The sequence below is a fragment of the Nasonia vitripennis genome, chromosome 3, assembly GCF_009193385.2.
Source record: "Nasonia vitripennis strain AsymCx chromosome 3, Nvit_psr_1.1, whole genome shotgun sequence".
Taxonomy (NCBI): Eukaryota; Metazoa; Arthropoda; class Insecta; order Hymenoptera; family Pteromalidae; genus Nasonia; species Nasonia vitripennis.
The window spans coordinates 576,670-601,793 of NC_045759.1; the positions used below are offsets into that span (position 1 = coordinate 576,670).

The 25,124-nt window shown below is 42.9% G+C and overlaps 5 protein-coding genes and 1 pseudogene across 18 annotated transcripts in view; 5 read left to right on the top strand and 1 right to left on the bottom strand.

The window, feature by feature from the left end:
- Window positions 1–4,002, top strand: part of LOC100120554 (lethal(2) giant larvae protein homolog 1) — a 26,852-nt gene extending 22,850 nt beyond the window's left edge. For 6 of the 8 annotated variants that reach the window (XM_032598073.1, XM_032598074.1, XM_032598075.1 and 3 more), the window contains exon 18: window positions 475–4,002. In XM_032598073.1, the coding sequence (XP_032453964.1) occupies window positions 475–576 (102 nt within the window). In that variant the 3' untranslated portion in view covers window positions 577–4,002. The remainder of the gene's footprint in view (window positions 1–474) is intronic. The other 2 variants (XM_032598076.1, XM_032598077.1) reach the window with 1 other exon arrangement.
- On the bottom strand, window positions 1,164–15,958 carry LOC100120649 (RNA polymerase II subunit A C-terminal domain phosphatase). 5 transcript variants are annotated; one of them, XM_032598082.1, is made up of 12 exons: window positions 15,047–15,238; window positions 14,883–14,926; window positions 14,712–14,771; window positions 14,341–14,633; window positions 13,913–14,237; window positions 13,231–13,531; window positions 12,914–13,158; window positions 11,976–12,837; window positions 11,728–11,907; window positions 11,332–11,590; window positions 8,796–11,269; window positions 1,164–8,713 (listed from the first exon to the last, which is right to left on the bottom strand). In XM_032598082.1, exons 5-11 carry the CDS (start codon window positions 14,122–14,124, stop codon window positions 10,977–10,979), a joined length of 2,352 nt encoding a protein of 783 aa, XP_032453973.1. In that variant the 5' UTR covers window positions 14,125–14,237; window positions 14,341–14,633; window positions 14,712–14,771; window positions 14,883–14,926; window positions 15,047–15,238; the 3' UTR covers window positions 1,164–8,713; window positions 8,796–10,976. The 5 variants fall into 5 exon arrangements, with proteins under 5 accessions (XP_032453973.1, XP_032453974.1, XP_032453971.1 ...); XM_032598083.1 differs by lacking the exons at window positions 14,341–14,633; window positions 14,712–14,771; window positions 14,883–14,926; window positions 15,047–15,238 and adding an exon at window positions 15,902–15,958; XM_032598080.1 differs by lacking the exons at window positions 14,712–14,771; window positions 14,883–14,926 and having other exon boundaries at window positions 13,913–14,618; window positions 15,047–15,957.
- On the top strand, window positions 4,655–7,633 carry LOC100120577 (annotated as a pseudogene).
- LOC103315314 (glucose-6-phosphate 1-dehydrogenase-like) lies at window positions 8,137–8,871 on the top strand. The gene is made up of 4 exons (XM_016983253.1): window positions 8,137–8,174; window positions 8,260–8,489; window positions 8,530–8,732; window positions 8,824–8,871. Exons 1-4 carry the CDS (start codon window positions 8,137–8,139, stop codon window positions 8,869–8,871), a joined length of 519 nt encoding a protein of 172 aa, XP_016838742.1.
- LOC100120627 (28S ribosomal protein S17, mitochondrial) lies at window positions 9,323–10,479 on the top strand. The gene is made up of 3 exons (XM_001604198.6): window positions 9,323–9,513; window positions 9,606–9,722; window positions 9,880–10,479. The coding sequence occupies exons 1-3, from the start codon at window positions 9,379–9,381 to the stop codon at window positions 10,123–10,125; spliced, it is 498 nt and encodes a 165-aa protein (XP_001604248.1). The 5' UTR covers window positions 9,323–9,378; the 3' UTR covers window positions 10,126–10,479.
- A 742-nt stretch (window positions 15,959–16,700) lies between the features above and the next one.
- The window catches only part of LOC100120674 (zinc finger protein jing), a 102,675-nt gene continuing 94,251 nt past the window's right edge, over window positions 16,701–25,124 (top strand). The window contains exons 1-2 of one of the 3 annotated variants that reach the window (XM_008205595.4): window positions 16,701–17,261; window positions 17,343–17,554. In XM_008205595.4, the coding sequence (XP_008203817.1) occupies window positions 16,728–17,261; window positions 17,343–17,554 (746 nt within the window). In that variant the 5' untranslated portion in view covers window positions 16,701–16,727. Of the gene's footprint in view, window positions 17,555–25,124 lie in introns of all 3 variants that reach the window. The other 2 variants (XM_031926706.2, XM_001604237.5) reach the window with 2 other exon arrangements.

Below are 25,124 nucleotides of genomic sequence, written 5' to 3' on the forward strand. Positions count from 1 at the left end.
ATACGACACATTTTAACAAACAATGCGCGCTTAGCTCTTAATTGTAGCACTAACAAGCAGACAAACTTTTAAGAATGTGAGAGTCAGTTTTATTTATAAATACAAATTAAAGTAAGAACTATAAAATTATATTTGGTGAATTTACACAATTATACATGAACTCTTGACATGCATTAATTGACTATCACATTCCAACTACAGCTAAACTCTTACATTTGATTTTCCCAAGCAAATCGAAGATATACTTGGTGTGGGCATCTGTGTGTACATAAAATATGACTTATTTCTGCGACTAACATTGAAATTACTTGTGTACTTTGTATTTATCCTGTTGCTTATAACTTGTAGTTGTTTTACCCAATTCTCTCATAAATGTTTCCTGTTAATCTAATTGAGTATGTTCAATAAAAAGTGATTTCTTCACTTTTGTATTTAAAAGCCAAAATTAACATTATAATAACAATTAAATTACAGATTAGTGCCGCAGATCTAGCGAACTTAGAATGCACAACTACAACGGTCATCACAGAAAAGACAAAGGCTCCCTTAGCCAAACCGGAAGAAGTTGGATCGTAAATTAATGTTTTCATATGATCCACAAAAAATGAAAACAGGATTAATTAATGCAGGAATAAGAAGATAACAAAAACTAATGAACCTGTGTACAGTGGCGCGTTAGACAGAGTTTATATATATATATATATATATATATATATATGAAAAAAGTAGATTTTTTTAAAAATCTAGATTTCTACGCGAATTTCGAGTATGCTAGCTCTATAAGTATAAAAACAAGAAAATGCGTATAATACGGTGATTAGAGTGCACCGAAGAAAAGAAAAAGCGTATGTTGGCGAAAATAAACGGTGAAATTATAAAGCACAGCTCAAGGGTGGTACTGCGTGCTTTTTTTAAACGTATTTGTATCTGTTCGAGCTGTGAGGTGAATTCTATATAGCATACTTTTCCTGTATGAGATTTGCTCGATCGATATGCTCCCTTAATTTTATATGTTCGTTCCATAATGTACTCGTAATTTATATACATAATGAAAGTAATTCACTTTTTTAGATCATTTATTGCAAAAAATACACTTCGTAAAACAAAACGAATTTATGTAAAAGTCGCTTGTTATCGATTTGATCTGAAATCTATTTTAAACCTTTAAACTTTTTTTACAATTTTATAATAATTTGTCTTAAGATTTTTGAACTAATGTTTTAAAATTATATATGCAGAAATTTACATCCTAATCTTGATTAGTAGTCGATAACGGGTGACTATATAATAACATTGTGACAATTATTATTATTATTATTACTTGATTATTAACTGTAATAATCAATTTTAATATTTGCTCTGATATTGTCTTCTTTTTATATGTTACAGAAAAGCAACTTTATTCACTTTGTACCTTATTATTGTTAATCTTGTATTTAACAATACTTTTTCAATCGTATATTCCGCTATTAAAAAGGCGTTGAATGTCAAATACAAGTGAAAGAGGTTGTCAAAAATGTGAAGATTTGCAATTAAATAATTTTCACGTATAACGACTGCGAAATCTTAGACTTATAAGACAAGATTTTTAGAGAGTTAAATTTTTTTGCTTCCGCTACGACTATGCTTATAAGTATAATTGAAAGATGTTAATTAAACATTAAGTGTACACATTCGGGTCGAAAGCATGAACCGACGTATACATTATTTAGTATGAAGCGCATTCTAGGATTTTTAATTATTAAGGACTTTCTGTTGCAAAGGAAGTTATTATATGTAATTCATTTTGGATTCATATTTTTATGACTAATAACAAAAAAAAACTTTTAAATTTAGTAAAATCAGAAGAGGGTCATGCATAGAAGTTTACATACATATAAATGCTACAAATTGAAAGATGTATTTATATATATAACCATAAATAATCCACATGCAATTATGTATAATTATTTTTTGCCTGGGTATTAAATACGCTGTGCAAAGTGCAAGAATACATCACAGGTCGTGGAAGTTGTGTAGCAGCCATATCGCGTATCGTAAAAAAGGTTACAAAGTGAAATAAATAGACACAAAGGTAATAATAAAAAAAAAAAAAAATCACAAATGCGACGTAAAGCCTTTCACAGTATTTTTAGCATAAAACAGAAATAAAGCATTAAACCGGCTATTTTATCACTGGACGTCCGAATTTCATATTGTAAACGAAAAGGTTATTTTCAATTTTTAGTCGAGAAATTACTGTTGATCCATAATATTTTTATGACATCAAATTAATAAAATCATTAGCATATTTTTAATAAGATCAATAAGCTGATTAATAATTCATTCTTTACAAATCTTTGCGAGTCTTTGTTTTAAAAATCAACATATCCATGTTTAATAAAGATTTTATTTTAAACGTAGGATTTTTAAAATTCATAAGATATTGAAGATTTTTCATATTATCTCACAAATTACTTTATTAACTAAGTGATTTTGTGAAAACTTTATATTTCAGTCTTATCAGAAGTATCAAATACTGAAAGCTTTATGTGTAGGCATATTATTTAACGATACGCAGTTAATGTAATTTTTCAGAATTTCAGGGATATCAGAAAAAACTAAAAAGTAACAATGAGAATTGAGCGAACTGTGACGTATAAATGAGACACATACACGTTGCAGATATATTTTTATTAATGTTGCTTAGTCGTTAAACCTTGCAGCAAAATTAATTTTTTTCTATGAGAGTTACAATTTCCTCAGCAAAAGCAATTTGTTGGGGTACACTTTGCATTTAATAAATAATTAATCCGTGCATTAGAAAAACAAGCGCTGTTTTTTCTATTTTATGCTTCATATTTGACGCGTGTTTTTGTACTGCATCATATCTATTATTAATATTATTATTCGTTAAATATCTTGGTGGAGGACCATTTGTTGTGTATTACTTTTACTCGAATGCGTATCTCTGTTAATCTTTCATGCACTAGTTTGTGTATTACACTCTGTAATCAAGCATCAAAGCGTTTCGAGTATATGAGAAAGTTGATTACTTAAGAAAATTAATTGTCTTTTTAATTCGGTTGTATTAACATTAAATACATTGTTCAAAAAGTTCAATGTCGTATATTCTTAAGTGGGTTTGATTGTTCGACTAATTAATCAGTATAATTGATGATTTTCAGCAGTTTTAAACACGCATGCGGTGAGGGATTATGTCTGTTCAAGAAGAGCCATTTTACGAAAAAAACTTGAATATATTTGTTATTTGATCAAAAGTGAAATAAGTAATCAACTTTTGAATTTCCTAAATAAAGAACAATTAGTGCGATTACAGCTTTATGTTTTTCTCAGTGCAACGTTCATCGCAATATAGAGTGCACGAGAGACTCTCACTTCCAGGACTAGCTATATATTGCAAAATGCGTTTGGAATTAATGTTCCCAAACAATTTTTTTTATCGTATTTAAGATAGTTTTACACGAATACTCTCTTTTTTGTGAAGAATAATTAATGATATCGCTTGATAATAACAGTTTTTTGTCATTCTAATTTTAACGTTTACATTCGTGTTTAACTATTTCAAATGAAAAGATAGCGTCTGTAGCTTTGTTCGCTTCCAAAAGTGTCTCCTGCAACGCGTCAACGAATAATGCATGCATTAAAGTATATATTCTAATGTAACTACTATACATATTTATAAATACATTTTAACAGACGCAGACGATTAACACGGGGCCTTTGTAGATAGTTTTTAATCGTTTTGAGTTTTTTTATTATAAATGTTGGATATGAATTTGTACAATTTTTCAAATTGTTTACTAGCAAAATGTAGTTTTTCCATTATCGACTAATAAAATTGTTTTTCAACGACAAATAACTTGAAATGTTCGCCATGTTCAGTCCATTAAAAAATATTTTTACATGACACTGCCTTAAACATGAAAATCTTAACAATTGACTTATAAAGTACTGTAAAACATCACTTATTCTATATTATTAAACTTTTACTTCTGAAAATTGTTATTTTTTACTCATTCCTAATTTTGACAACTTTCACTTCTGCTCCAGAAAACATAAAAAATGAGCATACGTCCATCCCTTCCTTGTTCCATGATATACTTATTTCTGTTCGCTAAGAGAAATGACCTTTTTCAAGTTTAAAGGTGAAACAGTAAGCCTTTTGCCGACAGCAATAAATGGTGCGTGTAATATGCAAGCACAATTAAAGCTAAGTCATGATAAATCATCGAATTCGAAACGAATGAATTGAATATTTATAAGTGTCAAATTTCTTGAATTTACATAATCGTTTATATGCACCACTAAAAATTTGTTTACTACCGAAAAAATTTATTTGCATTATAGAGATTGATATTTGAATTTGATTACACACAATATTCTTAATACAAGTACTGCTTTGATCAACAAATAGGCTAAGGAGTAATACGCATCTGTGTCAATTCCTTGGAACATTGAATAACATCATATGCCAGACTATGTAAATTTATTACTATAAAAAGGTACATTCAACAGAAAAAAGATAACCATTTGACAAGGAGGGATGAAGAGAATACGATATGGAGTATATAATCCTCGCTACGGGATTAACATAGTTACTCGATACGCTTAAGTGCTATCCTTTTATAGTTTCATACAATTTATTGGCACGATGGCGCTAAAGAACATTTTTATCCTGTTCTTCTTGGCTGTAGGTAAGTAACCAAAGTGCGCAGCTATACAGATATAGTCATTAAATCAGTTTTTTTTTAAAAAGTGTGTAATTTTTTAGTCTTTTTTAATCCAACAAAAAGTATTCTTGTTCCCATAAAATTTGCAAGCCAATTAAAATAAAAGGAATCTTTTTTTTTTCTATTTTTCATTTAAATTAACAATCATAAATAAAAAAATTCTCGCATCTCAATAGCCTCGACTGAATGCTTCGCTTTCGTTCCGCATTCATTGAACACACGGGCCATAAGCCAATCGGATGTAGCCCTAGCTGACAGTAAAGCGCATCATGCTTTTATTCTTCTTAAGTTTTATTTTTGTGATAATATGTATTTGCTTTGACAGTCGGAATCGAGAACCGCATGAGAGTTAGGTAAAAATGCCAAACTTCCCAGTAAAACAACATGTTTTAAATTCGCTTCAATAATACTGATATAGTAATAATGTGAAATTTCCTAAGCTCCGCGTATTATACTACTTTTTCATACAACTAATTATTCTTTTGTGATTTTATGATAAAATGAACAAAATACAATCGATTTTGATGAATATTGAACCTGCGCATTGAAGCGATTATGTAGATAGATTGCTTTTCGCTCTCCAGGAGATATTTATAATGAGTGTGAATTGCAGGCATGTCCACGAACCACAGACATGCCAAATATGCGATTAGTTCGAAAAAATCATATGATTACTGAATAGTCATTAGTATCGTCTCGTGTGAATGAATCTATGCTATTATTTGCTTTTTATCTTGCGACAACCCTCTACCACAGCGACAAGTGTGCGTTAAAAATTTTCTCAGCTGGTTCCCATTTAGAATATCAGTTCATTTTTTGCTTTTTGCAATACGTTGTCTGTATGTATACAGAAGATATTTTTTAAGTAATTTAACTCGTCTAAGAATAGAAACCTTTTATTATTACTTCTGCGTGAACTCTCCCTACAACTATTAGACTAAATCTATTGAAATGATAAGCATACTAGAAATCAATTTTATGTATACATAAAATTCAACTAGACCAATTTCCCATTAATCCTGACTATTTCCACACAGAGATAAGCCAGTAGCCTACAGATATCATTAAGATAATAGCCTATGTACATGACTTAACATATTAATTTCAATATTGCGAAACCGTGCCTTGGTTGCAGGGCGACCTAGCGAGGCGTGAGATCTACCCGTCCCTCTGGTACCTTTACCGCGATCAACTTTTGCCTCCGAAGACAAAGATTTACGGTTACGCTTTGTCGCAACTGACCGTCGCGGATATCAGAAATGGAGTCGCGCCTTTCGTCCAGGTCAGTCCTCAGGAAGAAAAGCTATACGACGAGTTCTGGTCCCTGAACGAGTACGTCAGCGGTACCAACGATGCTGACGCCGATTACGACAAAATCAATCGGATCATCAGCGAGGACGAAAATGACGAAAACGAGGCTGACAGAATCTTCTACCTGGCGTTGCCGCCCGCCGTTTTTCCCAGTGCTGCCTCGCAGATCAAGAGAGCTTGAATGGCCAATAAGTAAGGATGCCCACATTATACGATAGCGCGTAGACATTGCGTAAAAATGATGATTGCAACCTTGCAATGACAATTTCAGAGGAGCAACGAGGATTGTCGTGGAAAAGCCCTTCGGTCGCGACTCCGAAAGCGCTGACAAGCTCTCGAAGCAGCTCACAGCTCTCTTCACCGAGGAGCTCAGATCTACCGTATGGATCACTTCCTCGGCTACGAAATGGTGCAGAACCTACTCAGTCTCAGATTCGCCAACAAGATGTTCAGCTCCTCTTGGAACAAGGACAACATCGCCGCGATCGAGATCGACTTCAAAGAAAACTTTGGCGTTGAGGGCCGAGGCGGATACTTCGATAGCAACGGCATGATCAGGGACGTTATGCAAAATCACTTACTGCAGATCATGTCGCTCATCGCCATGGAGAAGCCGGTTACCACTCACCCCGATGACGTGAGGTAAGCACCTAATCGGAAAAGCTTCCTACGCCGACATCGCAAATAATGCTGTTTCGTTACTCGTTCGTTCGATTCGACACAGGGACGCCAAGGTAGAACTCTTGAAGAAAACGAAAGCCGTTACCCTGGACGATGTGGTCATCGGTCAGTACGTGAAAAATTCCGAATCCGAGGATCCTCGCGAAAGGATCGGCTACAGGGACGACCCGACCGTAGCCGACGACTCGATCGCCTCGACGTTCGCTCTGACTGTCCTCAGAATCGAGAACGAGCGGTGGAGCGGTGTCCCCTTCATCATCCGCGCTGGCAAGGGATTGAACATCAACAGGACCGACGTGATTATCCAGTACAAGAACGTCGACGAGGATCTTTTCGATGGCCAGAGTCAGAGGAACGAACTGGTCATCCGCATAGGAAAGACCGAAGCTCTGCAGGCCAAGCTCATGTCAAAAACTCCCGGTATTGCGAGCGACCTCGAGAAGATCACCGTCGACTTCGACTACATCAAGGAATACCCCGTGAGTTATATATATAAGAAGTTAACGAAAAACGAACAAGTTCGGGAGAAGACTTGGCGATATAAATTTTTTTATTCCAGAATCTCTCGAACCCGGGAGCCTATGAGCGACTGCTGCTCGACGTTTTCCGCGGCACACAGTTGAACTTCGTTCGCTTTGACGAGCTTGGCGAGGCTTGGAGAATTTTCACTCCCGTACTTCATGCCATTGAAGATATGAAAATCCAACCTATCGAATACAAGTAAGAATCAAAATGAGAGTGGCCTCTTGTCTCTTCAGCGATGAAATTTAACTTCATTATTTTGGTCATGTGATTACAGATTTGGCACAACTGGTCCTGTGGAAGCCGATGAGATGGAGAAGAAGAACAATTTTCTGTAAAGAAATAAGCAATGCGTGAGATTGCAATTTTGTATATATTGTATGTGTTATTAGAGCGAATTTTTTATTCAAATACTAGTGTGAAGAATTGCAAAAACAGAACAATAAAATTTTATAGATAGTTATTCTTTTTATCATTTCTCGTGTCAGGACTTCTCACGTGCACAAGACCGTGATATGTACGTAGTTAATTTCTAGGTGGCAAATGTTGATTAGGCTGCCACGATCTTAGGCCATCTCAATCTCAAAACTGATTGCATCGGCACCGAAACATTAAAAACCCCGGAGTGCGTAGAAAATATTCAAGCTCTGTGTGTGCAGTACAGCGTCCAGCGTGTAAGAGAAAGAGATTGTAATTGTATAGGTAAACTATAGTACATCGGAATAGTATATATAGAGAAATGAGCCGACAAAGTTTGATAAGCCGTATGCACGTGTGGAATAAAAATTTTCTTCTAATATTCACATGTATACTTTTATTTCGTTTTACAATCTTTTGTGCTTATCCAACTTGATAACATCATTGTACTTGTACATAGTCTCTCATCGCTATGGAAAAACTTCAGACCAATCACCCCGGCGATATTAGGTAAACTTATGTCGTATACATACAAATATAGACCTGCGTTGTCGACGACTTAACAATGTCTAATTATATCGGTTGAAATCGACAGAGACGCGAAGGTAGACCTATTAAAGAACACGAAATCGATTGCCTTAAACGATGTCGTACTCGGGCAATACATCGGTAACCCCGACTCTAAGGATCCCAAAGAAAGGATAGGTTACAGGGAGGAACCCTCGGTTCCCGACGACTCTCTCACGCCAACCTTTGCTCTCACTGTGTTGAGAATAGAAAACGAACGCTGGAACGGAGTGCCTTTCATTAACAGAGCCGGCAAAGGTATGCCAAATTTAATAATAAATCTCGGAAGATCATTTAGGACTCAATGAGAAGAAGACTCAAGTAAGAATTCAGTATAAAAATGCCGAAGACGACCTTCATGATGGTCAGGCTGAAAGAAACGAGCTTGTCTTCAAAATCACAGGTGAAGCGGTCGAGATGAAGCTCGTGTCAAAGACTCCTGGTATAACATCCGATATCGAACCCATCAATGCTCACTTTACCTATAGTGAGGAATACGAGGTATGTTATAAAATGAAATCAAGCGTAATGAAATATTCGTAATATTGAAAAGTTAATACTTACGAAAATGATATTGGCAACCTTCAACTAGAATTTGAATAATCCCGAGGCATACGTAAGATTGATCTTGGACCGATGAGCTGAGTGAGGCCTGGAGAATTTTCACTCCCGTACTGCATGAAATTGAAAGTAGAAAAATTCGTCCGATCGACTACAAGTAAAAACTTTGAATACTTGTACACATTCATTTGGCGGTGTAAGGATTAGCTTATAACTGTCCTGTCTTTTTTAGATTTGGCACGCATGGTCCTGCTGAAGCTGATGAAGCAGAGAAGAAGAATAACTTATTTTAACGTTGAATTAAGTTTTGTAATTTAATAAGCTGTAATTTTAAAGCAAAAATAAATTTTATATACACTTTTGCCTGAATATAATGTATTTTTTATTCAAAACAATAAATTATTTATTCCAATCCTATAAGTAAGATTATATACGATCAGATACAATTAGCTGAATTTAAATTTAAAGCTACGATAGAGCAAAGCCCGCGCTCGCTAATACCATCAGAGCTATATATATATATAAAGTATAGCATTTCGAGTCGCCATAAGGCCATAACCTATAATAAGTCTCCAACAATTGAACAATGGCAACACAAGCAGCAAAAGGTGCTGCGGCACAAACAGTGAAATATTTTATGGGAAAATGCATGCCCTCGGTAAAAACGAATGCAACAAGAGTTCAAATACCTGTATTCGAGTACGATGACTATTTACATATGGTATGGCAACTCTTCTATTGCGCTTTAATACTTTTTGTACCAAATCAGACATTTGAGGTTATGATCTTCTAAAACGTTAATTTTTGTTTTAGCATTTTAGAAAGTATCAATATATTTTTGCTCATGATCCAAATAGATTGTGCAAAACTGGAGATATGGTCTTAGTGCAAAGTTTGCCAGAAAAAATGACAAAACATATAACACATAAGGTAAGATGTTTGTTCATTTTTTTTTACGTACTGTAATAACAGGAATATATTATAAGTATTCAAGTTTCTTCTGAATCAAGTTTTTGTAACATTAGATTAAAAGAATAAGAAATACTATAATCTATGATGCGCTTACTTTCAATGTGAACTTGTTTAGGTTATTGAAGTCATAATGCCTCTTGGAGATGTAACTGATCCAATCACAGGTAAAAAGGTTGCTGCTAGCGTATACAGAGAAAACATTAAGGTAGTAAATGAATTTTACGGAGAGTCAGAAAATGCCTTTAAATACGATAAAAATTACAAGAGAGGATCTCTCGAGGATAAAAGAGATTTCACACACAAACCAGCTTATAAAAAGTACTATGAAGATCCAAATGACCCACAGCCTTATGCTGTTTAAATAAAATAATTTGTAGAAGATAAGCAAAAAATGTTACTGTAAAAAATATTGTTTACATTAGATAAAATATCAGTTGATTTTTATTTTGTACACTTTTAGTGCAAAAAATTCAATAAAAGAAAAAACTTACCAAAGTAATTTTTATACATATTATGTAATACGGCCCAGAATGTAGACTAAACTAGGAACATTTTTTGTACTTGAATATACTATTTTCTTTTAGCTCTTTATAAAGTAAAACAAATTTATCTTGATATTATTCAATTTTTTAAGTTCGATGTAAAAAAAATGATGTTTGCAATAGCCAATAGTTTAAATTACATCTATTAATAAATACCACTGTAGTATTTACAATTTGTTTCAGTTATTTTAAAATAATTAAGTATAATTAATGGGTAAACAAACAAATATTCAAATATGATAGTACTTACACCCTATCTTTAAGCAATGAAAAATAAAATGAATTGAAACTAAATAATATGATAGAATATCTAAAGAAAAAGCTTTGAAATATGTTGAATCTTAATTTGAATGTTTGCTAAAGTATTTTTACCATTAGAACTTGATATTGTCATTTAAATTAATTATTTATTTTACAATTGACCATGTATCATGGAAAAGAATAATATCAGAACTATTATAATGCAAAATGCTCAACTTTTAGTCTCTTCAACACTTGAAAGAACATTATATGTAAATATATATTTTTTTACTATTTAATAGACTTTTCTATCTCATAAAAAAGTAAACTTTCACTTTTTCAATTGTCCCAGAGTTGCACTCCTATAGTGGTACGATGTTTTTTCTCCCAAAAATCAACCCTTCTAGAGAAAACTATCAATTCAACAATATTATTCAGAAAGAAATTCCCGCTCAAGGGCGGCCCCCATAGCGTTCCACTCGCGCTCATCCTCCATGTCTTCAGCTTCAAGGTTCTCGACCGAGTCCTGAGAATTGTCGCCGAGATCTAGGTCGTCCGGAAGACCTTCACCCCTTCTGAAACGTGTCACCGGATCGTCTTCGTCGTCATCCTCATACTCTGCGCAAAGCCTCTTGTTCTCTTCATCCGAAGAGTCATTGTTACAGCTATCCTCAGCATCGCTGGATTTTTTTCTCTTTTTAGAGCATGGAGGTTCATCAAAATCTAAAAAGTATTGATCATCAAAACCATACATGATCCGATCTTTTTAATTTGAAGATACTTACAATCGTTACCATAAACATCGTTGGAATCTGAATCGAATTCCCTTTTACGATTATTCCCTTCCTCCTCCGAGTCATTGAGCATGTCCTCAAGGTCAGACATGTCCTCGTCGACTTCCTTATCCATATTTGCGATTTCCTCTTGAGAGAACACCATAAGAGGATTTATGCTATTGGCAAAATTATCCTCTGCTTTCAGGGTGATATCCTCTATATGATCTGGTGTGCTGCAGTGGGCTGGAGGCTTCCTGAATTCGCGAGCCTACGATTACTCAAACGTTGTAAATGCACATCAACTCAGAGTTGAAAAAAAAATTCATACACAAAAATTTAAAGAACAAGAAAAATGAAACAAAGATTTGAAGTTGATTTATTATTAGGAAGAAAAACCTTGCTTACTTTATGCAGTGGTACTTCTTTGAGGGGGTATAAACGTTCGTCGACGTGCTCCCACCGTTCTGCACATGTCCAAAGCCAGTCAGGATTAACAATTTTAACCTTGCCTTGTCTCTTGGCTTCGCGTACCTTAACGGTGCCAGGTTGAATGGCTACTAAATGCGTAGTTTGTTCAGTGAGATCCTAAAAAATAATAATTTTGGATGGTTAAAAGCATGTGATCGACACAATGAAATATTTTTTTTACATACCTGCGACGCTTGTGCTCCAAAAGCTCTAGCAACTTTGTAAGCCCGACTCTGATGAAGCTTTTGATTATTTGGTACAAGACCACTAAAAGTTAAACATAATCCCTTCAAAACGCGGGACCTGACCTTTGGAATTATTTCTTTAAGAGTCCTTGATCTCGGCTCGGAATCACCTTCGGCATAAAATTCGGTATGTATCCTTTTAAGAATATCTTCTAAATACAGCAGGTAGTCATCTTGATCTTCCATTTCTTGACTGTTGAATTGAGGCGCTTCCTCTTGTTTTTGCTTTTCCCGCTTTTCTTTCGCATGTCTTCTCCTCGATTTGGATTTTTCTGAATGGCTACTCTTACTTTTTTCACCTTTTATAGATGTTTGTTTACCTTCCCCATTTCCGGATTTGTCTTTGCCCGAACTTTGACTCTTATTACTATCTTCACCAGTTTTTTCCGTACTTGTTCCCGACTCAACATATTTTAATTTTGTTACATCTTCTGATTTTTCTATATTCTTGGAATCTTTTTCTGATATGCCATCCTTTGGCTTTTCTTGATCTTTTTCTTCTTGACCACTGTTTTTTTCACTTTCTTCGTCCTTTTGATTATTTGTCTCGCCACCTTGACTTTGCGTTTTTTCACCATTTTCATTATTTTCGTTTGAATTTGTGTCTTCCAAAACTTCCTCTGTAAGAGATTTTGGAGGGCTGGGATCATCATGCTTTCCTAAGCCTGGGGGTACATTTATATCACCTGTGTGCAGAAAGAAATGATATGGTTTGACCTGTACCAAATTTGCACAACCTTGCCATACATCGTCTCTATCATCAATGATGCAAACCATATCTACTCCACAAGGGAATAAAGCTCTGAAATATCATTAACATTGGTCAATGTTTGAGTGGTATTTGCATATTTAAAATAAAATTCAAGAGTTAAACATACTTAAGATTTGCCGTTTTAGATTGTGGATCGAAGCATTCGTCTCTTGATAATATTCTATGAGAAAAGAGCTTTCCATCATTGTCTAGAATGGCAGCTACTCTGTGAGCATACTGTCGAGCTCCGAAGGTACATATGTGCAATTCATAAAGCTTGCTGATTTCAGACAAGAAATGACGAGTATGTGGCCTAAGCCTTGTATGATACCAAGGTGAAGTTGGACCATACAATTGAAAATGGTAGACATCCTGTAATATCCAAATAAATATTAATTAAAATGCAACATTGTAAACTTGGAAATTGAATTAGTTCTTACAAACCTCCATATTGGCTGGAATATTGTCATTAGTAGTATGCACAATAGTTTGATCAAGATCAACTAACAATACTAGCTGTTGGTGTTTCAATAGTCTCTCTTTATCTTCTCTACCAATTTTTTCAGCTAACTCAACAGTCACTTTTAATTCTGGAACACTGTGAACCATTGGCACATTGGCTTGACATAATGGTGACTTTTCAGGGTTTGCAGCGAACTCTTCTCTAAGATCAGCTCCGCATTCGGCGCACAAATCTTTCATTACACTTGGATGTTTACATTCTTCCATAACCATTATCACTTGCCTGCAATAAAGTTGCCAACAATAAATAAACAGATTTTTGTTTAACACAGCGAAGCAATAACTAGAAATTAAATTTGAATGAAGAAGATAAGCAACGTGTAATCAAGCTGTAAAGAGTGCGTACAAACATTGCACTATCTCATTGATTTGCAAAAAGTCATGAACGATGATTCAAGCGTGGTGAGTCATCATCGAGACTTGGTCGAACTTGCTGCCGCATCGTTAAACAAACTGGTCGGCGGTCGCGCTCGTGAAGAAAGAAAACAAAACAAAGCAAGGCGCAACAATGCGTATGTACATATTATTATGTTGGCGTTTTTAGGTTATGCGCGCGCAACGGCAACAAGAGATATATAGAGAGAAGCTGGCGCGCACTACTCACCCAGGATGAACTACTTCGTTTTCCTTGACCAGGATCTTGAGTATCCTGCCAAAATGCGGGGCCTTGAACTTCTTCTCTTGCGTCCCGGTAGCGACATCCTGGTAGAGCAGGAGTATCCTGCCGAAAGTGACGGTTGTGCCCGGAGACACCTTCCACTTCTTGATCCTCGAGGGCTGGTCCTCACTCGGGAAAATGACCTCGATGTTCGGCATCTCGAAGTCTCGACTGCACTTTTATCAAGCGTCCATCAGCAGCATCCGAGAGTAAGCCGAGTTCCCGACGATGACGACGACGTCGCTTGTCGGGAGGCGATTGTCTACTGCTGCTGTGAACGCGCGGTATACGTATATTTAATAAGCAATAAGCACTGGTTGCGGCTAGCTGCAGCAGGCTCTGTTTTTGCGCGGGAGACTGAAATAAACACGCACACGCGCTCCGCGCTGCTTGGCTGCTGCTGCTGCTGCTGCTGCTGCTGCTGCCGCTGCAACGGTCGATACAAGCTGAGAGCTGTGGTAGCAGTGCAGAGGGACAGTGTCTTGGTAACAATTGTTGTCGCTCGTTCTCTCAGGCAACGTATAATTTCAAGAAAATTGTCGCATCATTAACGTATTCGTACGTACTATGCAGTCGTGCTCAAATGTGCGAGTACACTCTGATAATATTACATGAAAAGATCTTTCCGGTACCAGGTAGTAGCAGAGAAGCTCTGGAAGAATTGCAACTTTTTATACAATACAGCGATGTGATCGATGATGCTACTGATTTCCAACTACTTTGCATTCTTTGCAATCTGGTTTACCATGCGAGTATTTAATCGTAAAAGGAAGCTCCAATTCGAAGCAGTAGAGGGCGCTGGCTGCTGCTTCCCATTGAGTAGTCATGCAGAGTCGAATAAACGAAATCATTTAAATCGCTTTAAACTCTAATCGCATGGAACCAAATATTTATTTGAAATTGTTTTGACACTTACTAGCGAAGTGAAGTGGCCACCAAACCATATTACCCATTGGTTAGCTGAATATTCATAAAAAGTTTGTATTTTTAAAAATAAAGTTGCGGAAAAAAAAACTTCAGCTTATAATGCATTTCCAGCTCGCATCTCACGCACGCGCAAAGATATGCTATAATACTCACCTACTACCTAGTAAGTATCCAGTCCGTGAAAAAAGCAAAACAAACGCACACCGCCCGGTCTCGATCTCAGCCGAAGTCTCCCCACTCGACGGCCCACGCGTAATCGCGTACTATACACAGGACAGGCACACACGGAGCAGCACTATGCTATATAGCGGCGCGAGGTTCGTGCACTCGCTCGCGCGGGGTGAGAGACCACACAAAACGAGATCGGAGAGACACACGCTCGCGGACCCAGCTTAACCCGAGGCCGCGAGAGTGGGGAGCCTATTGAGTGGACCTGGTGGGAAAGGGGCGATAGGGGAGGCTGCGCTTTGATTAGGAAAGGAGAGGGGCCGAGCACGCCGCGCGACGTGTATACCGTGCATATATATACGTGTAGTCCGATGCTCCGGAGGAGTGTTGCACGTGTGTGTACGTGCATATGCGCGACTTTACTTTGCTCGCCAATGTTGCTTCAGAGTTGTTGGAGTTGGATTTTTCCACGGAGTAACTTGCCGATGAATTCGGAATAGGCGCGAGGGGAAAATTCGGGATACGCTCAGACAGCTGCAAGTGTCAATATCCGCTGCGGTAAAGTCTATAATATCGTGGGATTCCAATTAAAGTACAATTTTAGAAAGCCCAGCAAACTATCGCCGTTCCAAAAGCAAAGTTCGCGGACCAGATAATAAGCCTTTATCAATACCGACAATTTGACTTGGCTTCGCGTTTTAAGTCGTGCAGCTATATAAATTAAAGCAGGTCTAATAATTACCGGCGAGTTACGAGTGCCGGAGGGTGTCAATTACCGGTACAAGCGGCCCGTGTCGAGTCCGCGCAGCCCTCTCGCACGAAGGCCCCTTATATACTCACTCTAAGCCAGCAGCAGCAGCAGCAGCGCAGGCCTTCGTCTCTCGCGGCGTGCTGCGTCTTTGTACTATATACATCATCCGCGCGGAGAGCCAGAGCCAAGAGAGAGAAGGAGAATCAGGTGAGAGCTATAGAGAATCGGGCTGGGTGTGTAGGTGCACGGTGCTATATAGAAGGGAAGTGGAGGAGAGTCGCGCGAACGAACGCATGCGCCGCGAGACCGAGCGCCGCTGGTGGGGGCCGTCGATGTGACGCGTTACCGACGGTCACTGCCCGCTCTGAGTATGTGTTATATAGACGAGCTTTGTCTATATACGATGACCGCATGCACGGGATGTAATGGAAATCGGTTGCGCGGCGGAGAAAGTAAAATCCGGACGATAGAGGCGCCCGAGGATGAGTTATGGAATTCGAATCCGCGATAGTTGCGGGCTCGGTGTGCAAAGCGCCGATGTTATTTATAGCCCCGCTCGCGCCGGGGACTGGGTTTATTAAATTGCATGTATGCAGTGAGTAGGTGACGCCGAGCGTGATCGGACACGCCGAGAGATCATCATCGCAAGCAGCATCAGCAGCGACAGAGGACTCAGGACGATCCACCCACCGCGGGAGTCGCGTGCAGCGCGTGACCGGCGGCATGACCGTCTCGCTACCCTACCCATGATCCATCCACCTCCAGCCGCGGCCGCGCGAGAGAGCCGGGCAGCAGCAGCTCTCGCCCGGCGCGGTAGGGGAAGCACGTAACCCCGCTACGGGCGCAGGAGTGGAGGGGATCGAAGCCAACAACTCCGGCGAGCTCGCGGCGGCTCTCAGTGCGTTCGTTCGCAAGATGGCAGACGGGCCGTCCGCAGTTGCAGAGTCGTCGTCGTCGTCGTCGTGCGCGTCCGGAGCCGAGCTGCAAGGGGAGGCGGGTCGGGTGCCGCGCGAGAGGCACAAACTCCTCGCAGCTTCCTGTGTAACGGCGATCGCCGTCGTTGGCAGCGCGATGCATCAGCATCAGCATCAGCAGCAGCAGCAGCAGCAGCAGCAGCAGGCTCAGAAGCGACACTCCTCGGCCGAGGACTCGACGAGGCGCGCCAGCCTCGAGAGACGCGCCAGAAACTCGGCCGCCGTGCACCAGGACGCCGCCGCCTGCGACGAGGCCCTCATCCTGGCGGGCAGCAGCCTCAAGATCGCGAGTGCCGTGGTGCTGGTCGAGCGCAGCGAGATCGCGATCATCGAGAACCGCAAGAAGCTCAAGGCCTCCTCGAGCGGCGTTATTAGTAGTAGTAGCAGTGCTAACGGTGGTGCAGGTGCAGGTGTTGTTGTGCCGGCGACTAGTCCCGCACCGGGCAGAAAGGATGCCAAGAAGGATAAGGATAAGGTGGGTGCATTCGCCGCTGCCCTCGCGCAGCTCGCCGACAGCCAGTCGCTCGCGGATAATGACGTGCGCGTGAGCCACCAGGTGCTCCAGGACGCTCAGCAGCAGCAGCAGCAGCAGCAGCAGAAGGCCCAGCAGCTACGGAAGACCAGAGCCGCGACCGCCGAGGCGAAGAAGAACAAGTCGTCGCACAAGTCCGCTGCAGCAGCCCAGCAGAGCGAGGATGCAGCCGGGGGACCACCCTGCGCCAAGAAGCGCTGCGCCGATCGATACGACAGCTCCGAGAGCTCCGACAGGTATGGGAATACACCTATTCCTGCTCTCGCTCTTTTCCAAAAGTTTCGATCGACTGCGGTGAAAATGGGCCGCGAGCGCGGGTATTCCGTTCGAATGCGATTGCCGATCCAAGGTGACGTCCTTTGTAGGATTTCGCAATCGCGATGGGAAAACGATGAGCAACGGTAAAAACGCTCCGCACTGAAAAATAATAGCAGGCGTAACTGTTTCGACCTGTGTTTTGTAAACAAGCGTCACGGCGCTCGCTTCTTTTTTTTCGCAGAATCGCCGTACGCGCTGGCGGTGTGTCGACGCTTCTTTTTACTGCATCCGAATTAAAAACGGAAAATTCGAGGTACCGCGAGGCACATCTCGCGCGCGCTACACAGAGTCTCTCTCTCTCTCTCTCAGCGAAGCTACTCCCTCCTCGTCCCGCGCGCTCTTCTTCTCCGCGGCAGCTCCTCCTTCTCCCGATAGCTCTCGCTCTCGGTCGTTGAACGTAGCGTCGAGGAGCGCGAGCCGCGTATTTTCGGAGCGTGGGAAATCGCGTCGGGGAAATACAAAAGGCCCGCGAGGCTTTTCGTGGATTTTTCCCTCTGCACACCGCGCGCGCTAGAGGGAGTCATGCACGGTATCGATTGCGCTTTTCGTCCGCGGCTACTGCTACGTTGCGGTCAAGCAGTCTCCCCAGCTGACGAGGAAGAAACGTCCTCTCGAATAATTTCGCTCGTTCGCCTCTGACCGCTCGCCGCTTCTCGACACAATTATAGCTCGGGCTCTCGCGCGCGCTGTGTAACATTCCACTCGGGAGCCCGCACGTAGCGTGCAAGGGAGCGCGCGAGAAAGGGATACGTGCGCCGAGGAGCGCCGCGGGCTAACAATGCGCGCGAGAAGACTCGTGAATCGCATTGTCCCGCTGCGGACGGCTTTGTACTTTGTACTTTTGAAAATTTTTGCCTACAACAGAGCTTCGGCACTGCGCACACGCGTGCGCCCCTTTCTCCCGCTCTCTTCCGGCACGTGTTCGTTCTTTTTTTTTTTTCATTTAGAGCGGGCCCTCATTAGCACCTTTGCGTTCGCAAAAAACTGAAAAGTCGGCTTATAAGTCGCGCGGCTCTCGCGCCTATGTACTTAATCTATAATAACACAAAGCCGGAGCAGCGGCGGGCGGTCCTCTCGGGGGCGTCACATTTTATGCATAGAGCGATCAGAGAGAGAGAGAGAGAGATAAGCTCCGGAGGGGAAGGCGCGCGCTTCTTTCTTCTCTCGGACGACAGTTTTCCAGTCGAAAAAGGGGGAACGCGACTGCCGCTGTATTATACTCTACTTCTCTGTGTCACTGTCTGGCAAGGTTGAATTAATTGCTGGATTATTAATTTCCCGCGCGCCGTGCTCGGAGGGACGCCGCTTGATATTTCTCAGCGGAAAATATCTTCGCAACGACCAAAGTTTACTCGGTACTCTACATCCGCCCGTTATCAGCTGCTCAAGCATTGAATCACTCGGCGCGAGAAAAAGAGAGCGGAAGTACAGAGTCGCGAAAACGCCATGGCCGAGCACAAAAAGTTTCGCGTTATTCCGTGAATCAGGCCCGAGATAAGATACACCACCGGAGCGGGTGTTTCGAAATCATTCAAACCCGCGCAGCACCGCCTCTAAAAGTACCCAATCAATTTCAAGCCTTTTAAACGGCCGAGAGAGTGAGAGAGAAAAAGGCTGCCATCGCGAGTGAACCGTCGGGTCAACGACACTCCTCCGCGGCGGCGAACTTTATTTCAATGAGCCGCGACGTACAAAGGCGCGATCCGACGAAAAAAATTCGAGATTATGCATGGAAGCGCCGCTACCGCCGCCGCCGCCGCCGCTCTGCCACTGCTGGTCGATAGGACGCCCCGTAAACACGGCCGATAACGCTTTTTCTCTCCCTCTCTTCGCAGCAGCGACTATAGACTGCGCGCGCGAGGCGACGGGATTAGTATAGGTGTATGTGTACCGCGCGCGGCAAGAGTTTATCGACGAATTTTCATGCCAGCGGAGATGCGCCGTAAGTTTTTTTTCGCGCGCGCGAGAGGCGCTTTCCGAAGTCGATTCCACGCTCGTTCGCATACTTTGGCGATTCGCCTTGAGGTTTATAATTTGTCAGAGGATCGTTGCGAGAAACGATCTGCTTTTGCTTTTTATAATTGACCCGCAAACGAATAAAATCCAACTGGAGGCTAGCCAAGAGCACAGCTGCTGGTAGGGACTTCAGGAAGCAAAACAGAAATCCGAGGCGCGTTAAAAATAGTTCGAAGCAGTAAAGCCAACCGCAGCAGCCGCTATGCTGATAAAAGGCACAGCGGCAGATAACGAGTCTTCACCGGCCCACGATAAGACTTCCCTCTCTCTCTCTCTCTCTCTCTCTCTCTTACACCAGCAAAACACGAGGAATCTTTCAGTCCGTCGTACTTTGTCGCGCTGTCGAACACTTCTGAGATTAATGAATGCACAGTCGTTATCTCGCGGAGATAAGTCTTTCTTCGATCCCCCGCAGGGGCAACAATGTCCAATTGTTTTTTTTTTTCTTCATTTCCATCATCGCTTTTCCAACGAGTTGAAATCGGAGAATATAAAGCCCTTCTAAAACCCCTCCTCCGCTCGTCCTTCCCGCACCTTCGCAGCTCGTTTACACCCCGCTCCGCGAACGGGTTTCGCGAGTGCGGGCTCGTCTTCGTTTTGCCCAGGGGAGGGAGAGAGAGGCTGCGTTATTGCTTTCTAATAAAGCACAGCTACCTGCCCGCGTGCGTCGGATGAAAATTGCCGTGTCGCGCGCTGCAGCTTGCTGCGATCGACGCGGGACAGCGCTTTCTGCTACGAGGAGTTGAACAGTCGGCGTTTCGTATTATTTTTGATCGCGCACTTCGTATTCAAGGTCGCGCGAGTTTTAATACGTTTGAAGTCGAGCTGCGGAGGCAGATCGAGCGATTAACATGCCACGAGCGTCAAACTTTTATCTGCGCGGCGCGAACACTCGCGGGCAACGGAAAGAGAATAATAAGCTGGAAACTCCTTTTTCTTATACCTTACGTCGCGCACGCTCGGGAGAAACGAGTTTCTTTATTTTCAATATCGCTTCCGGGCTCCCAAACGCAAGCGATATCGGAGTGAAAACCCTCGACTCATCTCCGCGACCGTAATCCGTCGCACGTAACTTCCCATACGCCATCAAGTAGAACGCGCGCACTTTACCGGTCACTCGGTCCTTGATCGCAAACTCGTCGTCGCGCTGTACAACACACAGAGCCGGCCCGAAACTCGCGGCCGTGGCCGTGAAAGTGAAATTATTCGTGAATGGGACCGCGTGTGTACTCGTTACCGTTATAAGCGCGCTTACGTAAGACCTGCTCCGGCGCGCGTCGTTGCGGCCTTTTTTCTTCCACCTCCCGCTCCTCTCGCGTGTACGAATTTTTGCAGCGGCCAGCGGAGGCGACAGCTATTACACATTGAGTTTTTGCTCGCGCGCGAACTGGTCGTTTGTGTAATTCCAGCGATGGAAGCCGGGGTGACGATTTAATTTCTCCTCCAGCTTCTCGAAATTTTGACACGCTTGCGTGTGGGGAGAGACGTTCTTAAAATACAAGAAACGCAGTCGTCGCTCGAGACGCGAGAACAAAAGTGAGACCTCGGGCATCCGCTCGCGCTATACTCTGCGCACTGACACGAATATAGGCATCGGCACGCACACGTGTGCGCCTCTATATCTCGAGAGCCGCCGACGTTGAATAACCAGATGCATCGCTCGCGGCCTCGGGAGCTTTCTAATTCGGATTGCGAAACAGCTCGCGCGCAGCTACGATATGCAGCAGAGCCGCGAGAGATGCATGGGAAAACCGCGAGAGCTGTGCGCGTGTGTGTAACCCGTAATACCTCATTCCGCTCTGCGAGGTCTTTCTTTATTTTTTCACCTCGCCTTCTCTCCGCGTGCTGCGCTGCATTGTTTTTTGCTCCTCGTGTTTTCCTCTCGATCACTGACGCGTGTGCGTGTGTGGGTTCGGTGCATGTGTTATATACTGCCCGTATTAGCTGGGTCGATTGGAAATTCGTGTCTCGAACGACTCAATTAAAAAGTGTCGCCGATGTTAACAAGCGCGCTCGTTGAAATTCAATCGCGGGACTGTGTCGTTTTAATACAAATTTTGAGCTTTGACGGGTTCTCTCTCTCTTCGAGAGATAAGCATGCAAATTATTCCGGATAATTCTCGCGCGAAACGATCAAGACCACATAACTTTCGCTTTTTTCGTCATTTCGCATCAATCACTCGCCGCGTGCATTATTGAAAAATAATCTCCCTGACGCGGATTTCCAGAGACCGGCTTTTTACTATCCCCCGCTCGCCGATGCGCAGTGTGCGTCTGATTGAGCCATTATGACGGATTATTAGGCTCGTCGATCGCGAATATTCGCCTTTTTCCCCGCTCTGCATACTAATCGGCGCGGGCTTTTCGATTTTCCGCCCGGGATTTCGTCGATGGCTTGTCAATGAGCGTCTGCCGACTCGCTCTGTTGTGCTATTTGACAAAGAGACGATCTACGTGCGAATTTCAGGAACAGCGCGTACAAGCATCGAGAGAGCGGAATTAATTCGATGGAGCAGCTCTCGTGCGTATCGAGGCACCCACAGGGCGCGAAGGAGCGCGCGTGTATTAATCACTTGTTAAAAGGGCGTATACCTATACGCGGCGGAGAAAGAGAGAGAGAGAGCGCGCCCATCATTTGTATCCGTCGAGAGAGAGAGAGAGGAGGGGCGTGTAGCGGGCTTTTTTCCCTCCTTCTCTCGGAGCTCGAATTTTTTAGCCAGGGCTATTGTTCGTTGCGGTTCGGCGCTAACTCGCGCGATCGAGAGGGTTTTTTCGTGTACCTTCCTCGACACCGGGGGAAATTCTTCTTTTGTCCGCCCGGAACTTTAGTCGGCTTATTGCCGCTCTTATCGCGTGTCGACAGATTGACTCGCAGCCGAGGCGTAAAAATAGCGAAACTCGGATTTTTAAATCGAGTTCCACGAACGAGCGAAAAAAGACTCGCGCGTGTAATTCAGTCACGAAAACAAACACAAACGCGCCTAACGATCCACTCGCGCGCAAAAAATCTTCAATCACCCGTTGAAAAAGCCCGATCATTAGGCCAGCCCCGTCGCCGATATATGAATCAGAGACGAAGAAGGCTGGAAACGTGAGCGTAGCCGCCGCGGCGCGTTTATTACTGTCATCGTGGTCGCGCGCGCGGGCGTGTAATTTCTGACTCGGCTCTCCGCGCTCTGCTGCAATTATAGACGCGAAGGTTTTCTGGGGGGAGGGGGTTCTTGGTAAACAAAGAAAAGACTGAAATTTCGGATTTGAATTTCGTCGCGGAACGGCGCTCGTTTTCCTCTGCCTTTTCCACGCCTCTGCATCGCCTCGCCTTTCGTAACTCGATCTATGAGATTCTCTAATTTTGAGGCAAGTTTTTTCGCGGGGAATACTCTCGGGATGCCCGGCGGCCGGTTTTTTGCGGGCGCGCGAGTGTCGTGTACTTTAATTTAATCGAATGTTGCCTTTCACGACTTGATGATTCGTATAATAGTTTTATTTCTGTATACAGCAGCGTGTGCAGGCTTAGAACGTGATATTATGGCAAGCTTTTTCGCGCTTAGTCACGCTCGGCTGCGCGAACTCGAGCCTCTCGCGCGCTCCCGGTGTTTTTACTCAATTTTCCTGTATATTTAATAAACTGGTTTGCGCGCCGACGGCTGCGCTGTTTTCAATACAATTTGTTGCGCGCGCGCGCGTAATACACTTTTATCGTCGAACACGTGCGCGCGCGCAAGAAAAGAGCGGAATGATGTAATGCATTAATTCCTGGCACGACGAAATCATCGAAAATCATCGCCCCCGAAAAACCCTCTCGAGTATACGACGACGGCAGGACTTGTTGCGCAAACGAGGCGGCAAAGTCAGCCGAGTGTCCCTGCAGAGAGCCTGTACTGTACGGGGGCGGAGGCAGCCGGCGATACACGGAGAGAGAGAGGGGGGGGGGGGGGCGGGTAGGGCAGCCAGCTAGTCGTGCGCTCTCGGCTCACGCTCCGCTACTCGTCCCGGTATTGATCCAACTTGCGCGGCTGCATACGTGGCGCTGCAGCGCTGCCGGATCGTATACTCTGCTGCGCTAGACGCGGAAATTGACAAATCGAGCTGCTGCTGCTTCTTCTTTGTAGTTTTTTTATATATTTGCCGTGCCAAAGCGTTTTCGGTGTGCAAGAACCAGACGGGTTGATGGTTTTTTACTTAGGGAGATACGGATCAGGAAAGTTGATAAAGAATTCCTTTGAAGCGCGCTGGCAGCTCTCGGTACTTTCGTTGTCTAGCCTCGGTAATGCAATTAGGCTCGGGTCGGCTTTTAAAATTTTCAATATTATTACGTCGATTAACATTTTTCTTCTCTTCTTGTGTTTCAGGTGAGTTTTCGCACAGTTCCTAGCGACCTCCTTTATCCAGAAGCAGCAAGCGCCAGTAATTCGCAAACAAAATCTCGTCTCAATTAAACACACCGAAACGGCGACGAAAGAAAGAAGCCAAATCACGAGCCTTTTCCCCCGCACGTGAGCAGCGATTAATCGCGGCGACAACGCGCTGCACTCGTGCGAAGCGCTATTTGTGGATGGCTCGCGCACGCGTGTCCCGAGTGCCTGTAACAAAGTCAGTCGAACTTCTTCGAGGCGCTCATGCGGAGTTATTTTTTTGTTTTCTTCGGAGAAAAGAGCGTGTGATAAACCATTATCGTCGCGGTTTAAAAAGATAGAAAGCTCGATTTACTATGTCTCGTAGTTAGCCGGGAAGTACAATAAGAGAGCGGTAAATCTCTGCGGGAAAAAATCGAGCCCTCGTTTCAGCGCTAGCTAGCTGCAGCCCATTCGCGAGACTGTTCGTAAAATCTATCCTTCGGCCGGCGCTGCAGCGCGCGACTTTCACTTCTAAAGCCGAGGAAACGCAAAAAGAGCGAGAGAAGGAAGAAAAGAAAGGCCAAGAATACGCTAGAGCGGCGGCAATATACACGTGGATATTATGTATCTCGGGCGCACGCATTTTCACGCCTACGCACCATTCGCTATACGTATACGACGCGGCACCGAATTCGAAAATAAGATTTCCTTGATAAACCGTCACTATACCGCCGCGCGCGGAGCGAGATATCCTCGACTCGATTTACCCGCAGCGTCGCAATTCAGGCCGGCGACGGACTGCACCTGCACATTCGCTTGGCCTGTTTATGCCGATTGTAAAGTCGTCTCTAAATCGTCTGAGCGCGATTTCCCTCCGCATAACCGTAGGAGATGTAAATAATACAGAGCTTTTATGGCTGCCCGGGGTTATCGCTGCAGCGCAGTGAGCGGCTCGTGAATATACGGGGAATAGAGAGAGAGAGAGATAGTTCCTTCGAAAATCCTTGCACGCGCGCGTTCGAAGAAAAATGAAGCCGCGCGGCTGATCGATTGTGCGAGAGCGTCATGGGCGTCTCCGTTTCGCAAAAAGGCACTCGCAGAAGTCTTCTAAAACCATTGGCCGTCGGGAGAAGGC

What these genes read in the sequence shown, in the direction of transcription:
- LOC103315314 (XM_016983253.1), top strand. Translation starts at nt 8,137, where the DNA reads ATGGAAAAACTTCAGACCAATCACCCCGGCGATATTAG. An exon ending in CATTAACAGAGCCGGCAAAG is followed by an intron (nt 8,490 to 8,529) that starts GTATGCCAAATT and finishes AAGATCATTTAG; the next exon opens with GACTCAATGAGAAGAAGACT. An exon ending in CCTATAGTGAGGAATACGAG is followed by an intron (nt 8,733 to 8,823) that starts GTATGTTATAAA and finishes ACCTTCAACTAG; the next exon opens with AATTTGAATAATCCCGAGGC.
- LOC100120649 (XM_032598083.1), bottom strand. Translation starts at nt 14,124, where the DNA reads ATGCCGAACATCGAGGTCATTTTCCCGAGTGAGGACCAGCCCTCGAGG. An exon ending in TCTAAAACGGCAAATCTTAA is followed by an intron (nt 12,838 to 12,913) that starts GTATGTTTAACT and finishes ATGATATTTCAG; the next exon opens with AGCTTTATTCCCTTGTGGAG. An exon ending in CGATGTTTATGGTAACGATT is followed by an intron (nt 11,270 to 11,331) that starts GTAAGTATCTTC and finishes AATACTTTTTAG; the next exon opens with ATTTTGATGAACCTCCATGC.
- LOC100120627 (XM_001604198.6), top strand. Translation starts at nt 9,379, where the DNA reads ATGGCAACACAAGCAGCAAAAGGTGCTGCGGCACAAACAGTGAAATAT. An exon ending in ACGATGACTATTTACATATG is followed by an intron (nt 9,514 to 9,605) that starts GTATGGCAACTC and finishes TTTTTGTTTTAG; the next exon opens with CATTTTAGAAAGTATCAATA. An exon ending in CAAAACATATAACACATAAG is followed by an intron (nt 9,723 to 9,879) that starts GTAAGATGTTTG and finishes GAACTTGTTTAG; the next exon opens with GTTATTGAAGTCATAATGCC.